Genomic DNA, 14,738 nt, shown 5'->3' on the forward strand with positions numbered 1-14,738 from the left:
ACGGTTGCTCAACTTTGTGGATTGGTTGGAGTTAGACATAAACACCATGGGATGCCGGCTCAGTGATCTATCGGTTAAGTGCTCTGGCTCGAGACTGGTAGGTCCTGGGTTCGAATCTCGCGAGGCGAGGTCGTAGATGTGCACTGCTGAGGAGTCCCACAGTAGGACGAAACGGCTGTCCAGTGCTTCCAGGTTTTCCCTGGTGGTCTAGCTTCAATTGATTCACGCCTTCAACTATGAAAGTATCTACAAAAGTCAATTATAGACATAGTTGTCTAAATTGCCCATTACTCGGATTTTACATCTTGTCTATTTCGACAGATAATCGTATACATTATGCTGATATTGAATCCAATGAGAAAAGAATTCTCATTTCATTTCTTATCAATATTATATTTAGGTATATTTGTATATTCTTCATTGCAAAGTTACGAGTTATAAGCAAAGATGGATAGTGGCTAGCAGTGGAATCCAGGACGCGCGTTTCGTCCCATTTGGGACTCTTCAGCTAGATGTACCCGCTAGGCACTATGCATCTCTGCTTATAATACTTGTGAATTAAGGCTATATCGAGGCAATTCGCACATTATGCATATATGCCAATAACATACTGATCAATTACAGTCCTAAACATCAATGGGAAGATTCAAACAAACAATACTAAGTGAATTTAAAGTTACGAGTTTCTTTTTTCTATATAAATAAAGCTATTAACACCTACTCAAAGTGACTTCTTGACCTTGATTGAAGAAGAAGTATATTCTTCCTTTTTTCCTGCCTTGGCTTCCTATTAAAGTCATTTAATCCTTAATCATTCCATTATCACAGTGACCTTAATCTAAAGTTCCTCATAGAATATTGATTAGAATTCATTACATACAATCATTTAATGAAATGTATGTTTTTGACTTGACATTTGAACCTTCATTAATTATAGAAACACAAGTGACTCAGTAAAGTGTTCTTTCTAATAACAGAATAGTCATCAGTATCGGGTTGTGAAGATTGTTATGTTTTTGATTGATATCGTGAATCGATCAATGTTAAACCACTATTGAAAACCTAGAATCACAGGACGTCCATATCGTGCTAGTATGAGACTTTTTAGCAGTGCGCATTCATGATCCCGCACGCGAGACTCAAACCCATGACCTTGGGTTTCACTCGTGAACATTCGACCTCTAGATGCCGGATCATAGACCTCAGCCGGCATCCAATGGTGTTAATGTCTAACCTAAGGAAACGGCCGTCCAGGTTTTCAATGGTGGTCTAACATCAATCGGATCATGATATTAATCAAAAGCAAAATAATCATCATCACCTTTTTTCTTACTAGTAAATGCTTCCTTGTATTTTGGACCTTTTTTCTATCGTCTATGGTTAACACTTATGTATATCTAGATAATTTCTAGTTTATCTATATATTTATATAGTGTTCATTGCTTATGCCTTAAATGATCATGAGGGAAAGAGTCAATAACCTTCTGAAATGATCCCATTTATCATTTGTTCATCACTATATACACTAACCAGTGTCATATTTGTCAAGTTCTCATGCTCCATCCACATAACATCTCAAAACAGTGAGCATAATGGTGAGTGACTTAAACTGGTGGGCACATTGCAACAGGGTCAGGAAAATCCGATCACCATTAAAAAGTTCTTGACAACCATGGCATTGATCACTTCTCAGTGATTGGTTGATTATAAATACACCTCAGTCTCATAGAAAGTTGGTCAAACCATGAATTTATTTGTTTGAATACATAAATATTGGTACAAAGAGGCACCGAACACATATGCGCCACACAACTCACTTGATTTGTGTGTGGGTTGTGATACTACCCGGGTACTCAGACTGAAGCAGGTGGTTGTCTTAAAGGGTCACACATAGAGCTTTCGATCTAAAGGTTCAATCCACAAGGCAGTGGAGCAAGGTCAGGAGATGCGGTCCCATGATAGTGTATGACCAACAATCGATTCATAAGCCATCTATTCCCTCAGGATACTGGAGCCCATATGCATCATTGGTTTGGAATCAGGGTTTTCCAACTCCCCCAGGTGGACTGTCTGTGTCCAACAACCCTGGTAAAGCGCCAGACATTCTCTTCTCATCCTCTCAATTTCGTAAACAACAATAATGCCGTGAGAAGGCAGTGAGTAGGAGTTCCCTGACATAGGCTATATACGCGTGGCCATGTGAGAGCATTTCAAGAGGGAAAGTGGACTCTCCTCACGTTACCTGAAAATGAGATTTATTTCAAGTGAATAATTTCCCACAGTAACTATACGCTTAGTGATCGTAATCTATATCAATTATTATTCTATCTATTCAAATCATTTTCATAATGAATTCATTCATTTTTTAATTTGTTTATTTTCCCTTTTTTTCGATTTATTATTCTGTTCATTTTAGTACTAAACGTAAAGGTTTAAAAATGAAATCATTAAAGGAAAGTGATCCCTGTCAACCAACGAATGAAATTTCTTTTATTGAAGTTTCATCATTTAATCATTTATTGCATCATCATGATCATGGTGTTGTTGTTGATCATTCATCAAGTCATCAAAGTGATGTGTTGTTGACCAAATTAAACTTGCCAAGTTTCCCTAGTGATAAAATATCAGAAATTGATTGTTTTGCTTTTGATATCTCTGTAAGTATTGTTGTTGTTTTTTTTATAATCATATGTGTATTATTATTATCAGAAGGGGTTTTGTGGAGATTTAGTATTTTCATAGTTGAAAGCGTGAATCAATTGAAGCTAGACCACCACCAGAGAAAACCTGGAAGCCCTGGACGGCTGTTTCGTCCTATTGTGGGACTCCTTAGTAGTGCGCATCCACGACAATTGGTGGACGGTTGCTCAACTTTGTGGATTGGTTGGAGTTAGACATAAACACCATGGGATACCGGCTCATTGGTCTATCGGTTAAGTGCTCTGGCGCGAGACTGGTAGGTCCTAGGTTCAAATCTCGCGAGGCGAAGTCGTGGATGCGCACTGCTGAGTAGTCCCACAATAGGATGAAACGGTCGTCCAGTGCTTACAGGTTTTCCCTGGTGGTCTAGCTTCAATTGACTCATGATTTCAACTATGAAACTATGTGTACTACGATATTTAATGTTTCAAATTTTCAGTGGAAATTATTTATAGGCCTAGATTAAAGTGAGTTAAGTCCTAATATTTGTATGATTAACAGGAGATTAGTTCATTGGTAAGAACGTTTGAATACTGTTCGAAAACCTGAAATCGTCACAGATGGTTTTCTTCTTATGGGAGGCCACCTCATCAGAGATTTCAACTCGAAGATCAAAATTAAAAAACATTTTAGGAATGTTATTAGAAGATACAACCACATGATAGCCAGTGATCAAAACGGATTTTCTTCCGGAAAATTTTTTGTATTATAACTACAGCCAAGTTGAGACAATCACCCAAAAGCCCATTAAATCAACTGTAATAGTCAGCTCATTAGTGAATCACTCCAACACGTTTATAAAGTTTGAGTACACAACCGTTAGTTGTGTAGTTCAGATTTGTTTAGGATGAAACAGTTTTCACCAGTGCTATTTTATGACTATCGCTCTTTATCTTTGAGTGAAATTGCATTCTTACCATTGGATGCCGATCCATAGGTTAAATATTCGCCGTGAGACATAAAAATCTTGAATTCAATCCATAGCATGACCGTGGGTACGAATTGTTAGGGAACCCTATGCTAGGATAAATAGGTGTCTAGTGCTTCCAGGCTGTAAATGATGTAGTGGACGAACATTCAAGTGGGAAAGATCAGTTTACTGTCTAATACAAAATTGCTGAACGTCTTTGTAAAATATGAAAACCATACATTAAATACCTCATTTTCACATCTTCCATTAATTGTTTCTTCTTACAAACTTCTTTATTCCTAAAAAAAGAAAAACTATGTTTGAATTCCTATTCTCTTCTATTCGATCTTTCTAACGTTCTGCTGCCAGGCATTCCACTTTTGATTAGTGCTACACACTACTTATGTATGTCATCATAAGTAACATACATCACAATGATACCTATACTGAGTGAGGTAAGTCTATAGTGAACCCCCAAATGCCCTGGTACGGCCAAGAGTGAGGAGGGTCCGCTCTCCCTCTCGAAATGCTTTCACATGGCCACGCGTATACAGCCTCTACCAGGGAAGTCCTACTCAGTGCCTTCTCATTAACGGGGTGTTGTTTACAAAATTGAGAGGACTAAAAGCGAATGTATGGCGCTTTAACCGGGTTGGTGGACACGGTGAGTCCACCTAGGGGAGTTGGAAAACCCTGATTCCAAACCAATGATGCACATGGGCTCCAGTATCCTAAAGGAACAAATGGCGTATGAACCAATTATTGGTCACCGGCTACCATGGGACTTCATCTCCTCACGATGCTCCACTGCCTTGTGAATCAGATCTTTAAGTCAAAGGCTCCGAATGTTGCCCCTTAAGAAAACCACCTGTTTGGGTTTGGGCACCTGGGTAGTATCATATCCCTCACACAAATCTCATTTGATTTGTGTGAGGCATATATATCTGGTGCTTCCTTGTACCAATATTTATATGTTTAAATAAATAAATAAATAAAAACCGTTGGATGCCAGCTCAGTGGTCTAGTGGTTAAGCGCTCGCGTGCGAGACTGATAGGTCCTGGGTTTGAATCTCGCAAGGCGGGATCGTGGATGCTCACTGCTTAAAAGTCCCACAATAAGACGAAACGGTTGTCCAGTGCTTTCAGGTTTTCCATGGTAGTCTAGCTTCAATTGATTCATGATCTCGCACTCCAAAATAAACCATTTCATAAGTCACTGACTTATTCTGATTATATTAACAGTACAATTTGGTTTGATCATCTCCTTATCCTTATCATCACAGAGTTTAGTATCATGTATTTAATCCTTACCATAGATATACACCCATTGAATAGTAGTCCTATTATCATTCCATTCATTTATTTCTATATATATATATATTTCTATATATATATATATATATATATATATATATATATATATAAAAGTTCATTTCCTTTTTAGCTTATCTACGGTGGAATTGAAGAGCTATGTTGGGAAATGCATCGTGGTTTAAAATGGGATATAAATTATACTAACTCATTGAATAATTCTTCAGCAAAAGATGATCATCGAAGAATGTTGAATGATTTTTGGGATAAAGAAGAATTAGAATTAATTGAAGAAATCAATACTATTCTTCATGATAATAACAATGATGACGGAACTGTGAATAATCTTCAAATGAATGATCCATTATTGATGAACAAAAATGTTGAATCTAGTAAGTTAATTAGTTATTACTTTTGTTTATTATTATTAAACACATAAATATTAGTACAAAGAGGCACCAGATACATATGCGCCACACTTTTTTTTGTGTGAGGGCTGTGATACTGCCCGGGTGCCCAGGCTGAAGCAGTTGGTTTTCTCAGGGGGCCACACCCGGAGCCTTTGACCTAAAGGTCTAACCCACAAGGCAGTGGAGCATCGTGAGAAGATGCAGTCCTATAGTAGCCGGTGACCAACAATCGGTTCGTACGCCATTTGTTCCCTCAGGATATTGGAGCCCATGTGCACCATTGGTTTGGAATCAGGGTTTTTTCCAACTTCTCTAGGTGGACTTTTCGTGTCCACCAACCCGGTTAAAGCACCGGACATTCGCTTTTCATCCTCTCACTTTCGTGAACAACACCTTGTTTAGTAGTATAGTGTACATTTAGTACAGTATAGGTGATCTAATTTGACTGAGTTATCAAGAATAATGACAACATTTCAATAAATCCATAAATGAAAATTCACCGACTTCATCAGTTATTCTTAGCTAACTACTGCCCACTTCAAATTGCAGTCCTTTATAACATAAGATTCGTGTGGAAGAAATTTAACGACAAGCACTCAAAATATGAGTCATGTTAAATGGTGCAGATTTCCTGATGAAGTTCTACTCAATACTTGTATTCAGTGGTTGAAGGCGTTGAAGGTGTTAACACCAAGCGATTTAGACTAAAACTAACCTCTTATGGGAGTAAAGCATTTACAAAGACTAGTTACTAAATAGTCGTCAATGTCATACTTGTTAAATTCTTAGTACAGGTTGAATGCTATCGACAAAGTTTTGTAGTGTGGATACTGTTCTTGAAGACGCTTACAAATGACGTGTTTTTGAATTCGATTTCCGGAGAATATTTCCTTAGAAATTACCATTTTCAAAGTTCCCAGATAAAACCAACCTGGTTTCCTGAAATTACGTATTTCACAAAAAGGACGATTTTCGATTGATACTTGATACAACGATATTTTATTTGCGTAACAATACAGGTGGTACTTCGATTGCATTACAAATTCTCACCACAATCCATAAGCAAGTAATTACGTATAACAGGTTAATATGGTCAACACATGTACCTGTAAGAAAACACTCAAATGCCGTGGTACGGCCGAGAATGGGGAGAGTCAGCTCTCCCTCCCGATATGCTCTCATATGGCCAATGAATCTTCTCGTGGCGGTGATGCTGCTTACGAAATGGAGAGGAAAAAAAGCCGATGTCCGGAGATTTAACCGGGTTAGTGGAGACGGAGGAGAGTTGTAAAACTCTGATTCTAAACCAATATTGTGTGTGGGCTCCAGTATTCTGAGGGAACAAATGGTGTATGAACCTATTGTTGGTGACCGGCTACCATCGGAATGTATCTCCTGATGTTGCTTCACTGACTTGTCGGTTAGACCTTTAGATCGAAGGCTCCGTGTGTGTCCCCCATAAGGAAACCATCTGCATCGGTTTTGACACCCGTGCAATATCATAGCCCACACACAAATCAAGTGAGTTGTGTGGTACATATGTCTTCGGTGCCCGTTTGTACCAATATTTATTTGTTCAAATGAATAAATATATCATAAAGTGAACAGTCCAAGAATTTATCTCATTGTCTTTATGATTGATTCAAATGTGTTTACTGAATATTCATTGAAGCGGAAATGATTCTTTTTTCTTCAATGACCCAACCGAATATTATACTTGTTATCACTATCACATGTTCATGTATAGTTTATTTAAAAATCCTTATGACTTTTTGACATTATGGAAGCAATCTGCACAGGATATGCATAAGCCAAAAGTATGACTTGATCAGCTGATGTCTTCAAAAATTAACGAAAAGATCCCAGAAACAAAAAAAAATTTAACAAAAATAATCGTGGATGCGCACTGGTACAAACGGGCACCGAAGACATATGTACTACACAACTCAGTTGATTTGTGTGTGGGCTATGATGTTGCACGGGTGTCAAAAGCGAAGCAGATGGTTTCCTTATGGGGGACACACACGGAGCCTTCGATCTAAAGGTCTAACCGACAAGTCAGTGAAGCAATATCAGGAGATACATTCCGATAGTAGCCGGTCACCAACAACAGGTTTATACACCATTTGTTCCCTCAGAATACTGGAGCCCACACACAATATTGGTTTAGAATCAGAGTTTTACAACTCTCCTCCGTCTCCACTAACCTGGTTAAAGCTCCGGACATATTATTATACACCATTCATGAAATAAAATGAATTAAAGAGCTATCTTCTTAGGCTAGGTAAATATGCTCTGAAGACAATAACAAATGATGAACAACTCCAGCCCCAATAAATACCCACTAAGTATGTCTATCCGTTCTAGTTCATTGAGGGAAATTGTAGATCGAGACTGCAACCAGAAAAATCATATACAGTACAAAAGAAAATTCTGTAGACGACCATTGTAGTAACTACTTCTATGTATTTGGTGTTCATCTTGTTGTGCTAATGAAGTGTGGCAACTTGGGTCGATGAATATATGTGCCTGGTCCTAAGTTTTAGCTGACTGACTGACTTGAGAATGCTAACCTACTTACTAGGGTTAGATCACGGTTATATATTGGTGTGAGGAATTATGTTTAGGATTTAGAGTTGGACGTTAGCACTAGGAATTAGATTTAATGTTTTCGTCATGTACTGACATCATCCATAATGCCAAAATATTATTTGGCCAAATCGATAGATGAATTTCGCTCCTAAATCCAAGACCTGGTATCTTAGATCTGAATGGTCCGTCCATAGATTATAGTCTCGCCGAAAACTCATTGTAAACAGAACAAATAAGGGAGAAAGTGTGAAAGCAACTATGAGAAACCATTATGAGACAAACGTGCTCCTAGGCTTCTAAATGTCTTATACAGTCGCCCTATCATTAGTGGATATGTCAAACATGAACTTCGAGCCATATCACCGTGTATTTGTAAGTTTCCTTTCTCTTGTGAAACCAGTTACATTGATCACATAAGGCAAGCGTTTCTAAACGTATCTCTGTGCCTCATCTTCCTTAATTTTCGAAAGGCTTATGTAACATAATCAGTAATTTAATATTGGAACATCTTATCCACTCTGGTCACATGTATCCACCAGATTTATCTTTCAAAATCATCTTACATAGTCCAACGACTACGTTCGAAGTCATGGTAAATCAATCAATTAATCACTTCAAACTCTGTACGGAAAAGCGACTTGTACAAGCTCCCATTCCACCATGATCCTATAATACTTCATTTGCCATAATCAGTAAACTAGTTGTTCATAGGCATGTGAACTGTTAAAGTCGAATCCCATGAGAATACTAAATACTTTTTTTCACATCATAATAATCCATGACGAAAATCGCTTTTAAATGTTCAGCTTATGATTGTTTGACTAGAATCACTATTGTTTTTGTAGTATTGAATACAAACCTTCATTTGAACCAATTCATCTAATCTCTTTACAAGTACCCTTGTACTATGTAATCTTATTACTTGTGAATATGTTCTATTCTCTTAGTTGAATGATTTAATTGTGAAGCTATCATATCAACTCATATTTATCTTAATTCACTGACTTACATTACCTCTCAGATTGCAACCAGTAGGTAGAGTGAAAGATGCCAGTCTTATGCAGCTTTCATTCGTACCCTAGCATCATGTTATGAACTGACTACCTGTCAGTTTTTTCCAACCAGTCCTAGTGTCGGCAAATAAAGCATGGCGTGGGAGTTTCTTGACCAATATAAATCAGTCAAACTATCACAATAGACAAGCTGGAATACCACGTCAAGTTGGCAGCCACAGTTAAGACACTACGTTCTGTCATAAAAATCGGAAATACGTACCCGCAACGTCAAATGAAAGTGACCTATTGATGACCAGTGATTTTTGCTGGTGGTTAAGCTGTATTGTATATTAGCCAAATTTAAGAATATGATTTAAGAACTTCCTGTTTGCTTAGGAACTTAAAGCTTGTGAGCTCTGCGTTGCTTTACTTATTTACTTACTTACGCCTGTTACTTCCAATGGAGCTTAGGCCGCTGATCAGCATTCTCCAAGACATTTTGTCATGGGCATTCCTTTCTAGTTCCATCCAACTACTTTTCATTCTTGTCATGTTTGTCTCTATTTCTCAGCGTAATGTGCTGTTTGGTCTTCCTCTTTTTATTCGGCCTTCAGTGTTCCATGTGAGGGCTTGTCTTGTGACGCAGGTGGGTGCTTTCTTCAATGTGTGTCCTACCTACTTCCAGCGCTTCTTCCTGATTTCTTCCTCCGCTGAAATCTGGTTTGTTCTGTCGCACAATAGGTTGTTGCTGATAGTGTCTGTCCAACGGATCCGAAGTATTTTGCGTAGACAACTGTTAATAAACACTTGCATCTTCTGGATGATGGCTTTCGAAGTTGTCCTAGTTTCCGCCCCTTACAGTAGAAATGTGTTGACATTTGTATTGAAATTTCTGACTTTGGTGTTGGTTGACAGTTGTTTTGAGTTCCAGTTGTTCTTCAGTCGTAGATATGCTACTCTTGCTTTGCCGATGCGCGTCTTCACATCTGCATCAGATCCACCGTGTGCATCAATGATTCTGCCTAGATATGTAGAGCTTTTTACATCTTCCATAGCTGCCCAGTTATGTAAAGGTTTTACATCCTGCAAATCTTCTCCGTCGGGTGTGATTCGATTGGTGCATGCTGTATTGTATCGGAGAATCTTACTTTTCCGCTTGTGTATGTTGTGACCTGCTGCCACACTGATCGTCTCCTCCTGCATTTGTTGTTGCATGTGTGATAGGAAAGGCAGATCATCTGCGAAGTCTAGATCGTTCAGCTGCATCCTAGCTGTCCATTATATCCCATGCTTTCTCCTCCAGATGTTGACGTCTTCACGATTTAGTCGATCACCAGGAGAAAGAGAAAGGGTGAAAGTAAGCAACCTTGCCTAACACCGGTCTTTACCTCGAATGAGTCAGTGAGTTGTCCTCCATGTACGATTTCGCAGTTTGACCCATCATAAGAATTCCGTATGATATTGACTATCTTTTCAGCCACGCCGTAGTGTCTAGGAAGTCTCCAAAGTGTTGTCCTGTCTATGCTATCTAATGCTTTCTCATAGTCAATAAAGTCGATACTGCCCAAGTGCCCAAACTGAAGCAGATGGTTTCCTTAAAATTACTAAAAATCTCCACAAAACCCCCTTTCTGATAATTATTATTATTTTCATAGTTGAAATCATGAGTCAATTGAAGCTAGACCATCAAGGAAAACCTGGAAGCACTGGACGACCGTTTCATCCTATTGTTGGACTACTCAGCAGTGCGCATCCACGACCTGGCCTCGCGAGCGAGATTCGAATCCAGGACCTACCAGTCTGGCGCCAGAACACTTAACCCTGGTGGTCTAGCTTCAATGGACTCAGGCTTTCAACTATGAAAATACTAAATCTCCACAAACCCCCCCCCCTTCTGATCATTATTATTATTATGTTTATATTGATTTTACTCCCTACAATTTCCAATCATTTATTGATTTTACAAAATATTAATTTCATGATTATTATGATCATTGTACTTGCCCCTTTTTTTCTTTTTTTTTCTGCTTAGCTCGTTATGCACTTATTAAATCATTAGAAAGTATTGCATTAAATTAAAAAGAAGCTAAAATTGCACCATCTACATTCGATTTTTTTTTTGTTTATTATTATGATGAATTTTGTTACACATATCAATGAATCAATATTATTGTTATGAAATATTGCCGGGGGGGGGAGAGGCGAGGAGTGGAGGGAAGGAATGTTTGTTTTTTTTATAAAAAAAAATATTTCAACTTAGTAACAACTGAGAAGAGAAAAAGGAAAAGTAATTTATGTAAATTATCATTTTTTTTTGCTTGATAAAAATGTTTCTTTTTTTTTTAGCATTTTTATTATTGTTTAAAGTTGTGTTAAAGATTTCCTTGTTAGCTTTTGTTTTGTTACCTTTTTAAATTTTTTTTTTTGGAGAAAGATGGATAAACAACTAACATTTATTATTGCTTAAATGTTTTACAGTGTTATGCTTAAGTTAAAAATTTCATTTTTCAGTACAATACTACTTATTTATTATAGTTGAAAACGTGAGTCAATTGAAGCTACTAGACCACCACTATGGAAAACCTGGAAGCACTGGATGGCCGTTTCGTTCTATTATGGGACTCTTCAGCAGTGCGCATCCATGATCCCGCCTCGCGAGATTCCAACCCAGGACCTAACAGTCAATCAGTCAGCTACAACGTAGGACCAGGCACATATATGCATCGGTCCAAGTTGCCAAACCTCGTTAACACAACAAGATAAACACCGGATTCATAGAAGTAGTTAATTTAGTGTTGGTGATATATAAAAGATAGGTTGTATACAAGGAAGGAAGACAGATATGAAGCAATTTTAATCTCAAGGTGATCGATTCTGAGCCATGTCACCTAGAGTCTCCAACCATTGGTTAGGATAGTCACGCGGACCCCAACCAAGTAGTCTACGTCTGCCAACATGGCTCACACTAGAAGTTAGTGACTTTGTGGACTGATGCCATGTTTTGGTTTGGCCGCCCCTAACTCTTATCCAACCATCCCCTACACTAGTCAGCATAGCGCGTCGTGGTAATCGGTGTTCAGACATACGTAACACGTGGCCTAACCATATCAGTCGATGAAGATTCATGACCTGATCAACTGATTTACCATCATTTCCTAATACTCTGTGTCTAACCTCACTATTACTTACCCGGTTATCCCAGCAGATGCGAGCAATATTTCTAAGACATCTGTGGTCAAATACTAGTAACTTACGAGTATCTTCTACTCTTAATGGCCATGTTTCGCAGCCGTAAAGTAGAACAGAGCGAACTGTTGCGCAGTATACTCGTCCCTTAATTAATATCTCGTCTTCGCCATAGGTGACGTAAGTTGGCAAAAGCCAAACGAGGTTTTCGAATTCGTGCTGAGATTTCGTCAGACACCAAATCTGTAGGGCTGATCAGACTCCCAGTCTCGAACCAGAGCCCTTAACCGATTGACCACTGAGCCAGCATCCAACGGTGTTAATGTCTGACTTCAACTAATCCACGAAGTTGAGCAACCGTTCACCAATTGTCTTCAGTGAGTTGTTATCTCACGACAGACGTGGTTTGAACTCCACTGGTGACTGCTTCTCATTAGAACTTCTGGATGTACTTCTCGAAGTCAGTCACTAGTGAGCATATGATTATACTCATTATCAGAAGGGGTTTTGTGGAGATTTAGTATTTTCATACCTATTTACATAAATGTAATTGATTCTATGGATTTAAGTATACAATAAGATGCTGGTCTGCAAGAAGCATCATCAGAAGTAATAGATCTCTATGGAAACCTTGGACAAGATTCAAATAAGCAAGAACAGGTGGAAAGATTGTTCCTACAGTTATTTGTTCTTATTGATCACTACATGTTTTTGAAGAATATTAGGTCAGTTCATTTCACTTATTTTTTAAGAATAGGGATTATTCCTGACTGTGTTATTGGTAAACTCTGTCCGTAGCTCTTATAATGCCATTGCTGACCACGGGTAAAGGAGGAGGGTTAGGTGTAGGGCCGGCAACCCCATCCCATAGAAAACCACCTTACTAAAAAAGCACTAACCAGAATAAACAATTTAAACTTTGCCCTGGGAGTTGAAGGAAGAATTATGACGCCTCATGATGAAAGCCAAAATTATTCGGAAATCGCGAGGTTGATGCCTCTTCTATCAACCAGCGCGACCATTTCCATAGGTACATAGAACTTCCGGACAATAAGGGAGACCGAAAGGCCAATTAAATAGCCACGGAAATTATAAGATACAACTTGGCGGTTTTCTGAATCAGTAAAACCCATTGGACCCAAGCTGGAGAGGAAAGGTTAGGTATGGGCTTCATGCCTTACCATTATATTTCTTGAGTACGCCGATTTGCATATGACCCTCAATTACCTTGGAGAGGACTAATGATGACCGGATTTAATGTATCAAGTCGACGAACATGTCTTCTAATATACGACCAGAGCTGAAAAATTAGTACGCAGAAACTATTCGATGAGACCTGGGACTGATCACATGTTATCCTAGATTGATATACAATCTGTATTTTTTATGCTAAGATTATACGAAACTAAGTAGTGTCTTCTGTTGAACAATTAGTTTATAGGCAGTTGAGCATACATCACAACTTAGCCTTATCAAATTTTCCATCCTGACATATTAAATCGCTAGATACTATTGATTTATGAAATAAGGGTGCCAATTAGAGCAGAGTAAAGTGAACAGTCCATTGGTTCCACTATTTATTGCTTATAACTATTTAGGTCACTTTCCCTAATATTATGCTTATTGTCGTTACCTATCGTTATGAGAATACTAATTGAGTCAAGTTACATACTATAGAACCCGTTCAAATTACCAGCACCATCACAGCTTACTTAGAACAACCCAATGACGTTAAAAACGAATAAAGAGACTAATACATTGAGAACAAAATAAATTCTAGCTACACTTGCGCAACCGTCGCTGATTTTAGGCTAAATGATTCGAACTACAAACTGTTTCTGTAATGATGAGTTAGTTTACTCAAACACATAAATTTTGGTACAAGGAAGCACCAGATACATATGCTCCACACAAATCTCATTTGATTTGTGTGAGGGCTATGATACTGCCCAAACTGAAGCAGGTACTATTTTAGGGGGCCACACCCCGAGCCTTTGACCTAATGGTCTGATCCACAAGGCAGTGGAGCATCGTGGGGAGATTCAGTCCCATGGTAGCCGGTGACCAACAATTGATTCATACGCCATTCGTTCCTTCAGGATACTGGAGCCAGTCCATGTGCACCATTGGTTTAGAAATTAGGGTTTTCCAACTCCCCTAGGTGGACTCACCGTATCTACCAACCCGGTTAAAGCTCTGGACATTCGCTTTTCGTGGTGTTTATTTCGTAAACAACAGTAATGCCACGAGAAGGCAGTGAGTGGGACTTCCCTGGCAGAGGCCATGTGAATTTCGAGAGGGAGAGCGGACTCTCGACCGTATCACGGCATATGAGGTAGACTGTAAGATATTTCCATTAAAAATTTATTTCAAGGTACAAATTAAGTGCACAGTTGTAAGTTTATAGATACGTTTTGTTATGAGATAATTTTGCCGGTATCCTTGTTAATAATATCAGTACATTACTGTGGTTTCCAAGCTATAATGTAACGACAAAAAATACATTTCCGCGGCCAGTAAGTTCCACTAACGCTCGGGAAAGTCTTCAACAAGATTCCCTTTACCAATAACACTAAGCTTATTAATCTAAATTCGGATGAGATACTTAGTTTGGAAACCATAGGTTTTCAGGAC

The 14,738-nt window shown here is 38.5% G+C and overlaps 1 protein-coding gene across 1 annotated transcript in view; it reads left to right on the forward strand.

Annotated features, from left to right (window-relative positions):
* The window catches only part of Smp_210110 (SPFH domain / Band 7 family protein,putative), a gene marked incomplete at both ends in the record, with an annotated part of 36,484 nt that extends 25,515 nt beyond the window's left edge, over nt 1–10,969 (forward strand). The window contains 3 exon segments of the mRNA XM_018791778.1: nt 2,417–2,657; nt 5,055–5,313; nt 10,950–10,969. Of these exon segments, the coding sequence (XP_018645098.1) occupies nt 2,417–2,657; nt 5,055–5,313; nt 10,950–10,969 (520 nt within the window).
* Nucleotides 10,970–14,738: the final 3,769 nt, after the last annotated feature.

Source organism: Schistosoma mansoni, assembly GCF_000237925.1.
Source record: "Schistosoma mansoni, WGS project CABG00000000 data, chromosome 1 unplaced supercontig 0076, strain Puerto Rico, whole genome shotgun sequence".
Taxonomy (NCBI): Eukaryota; Metazoa; Platyhelminthes; class Trematoda; order Strigeidida; family Schistosomatidae; genus Schistosoma; species Schistosoma mansoni.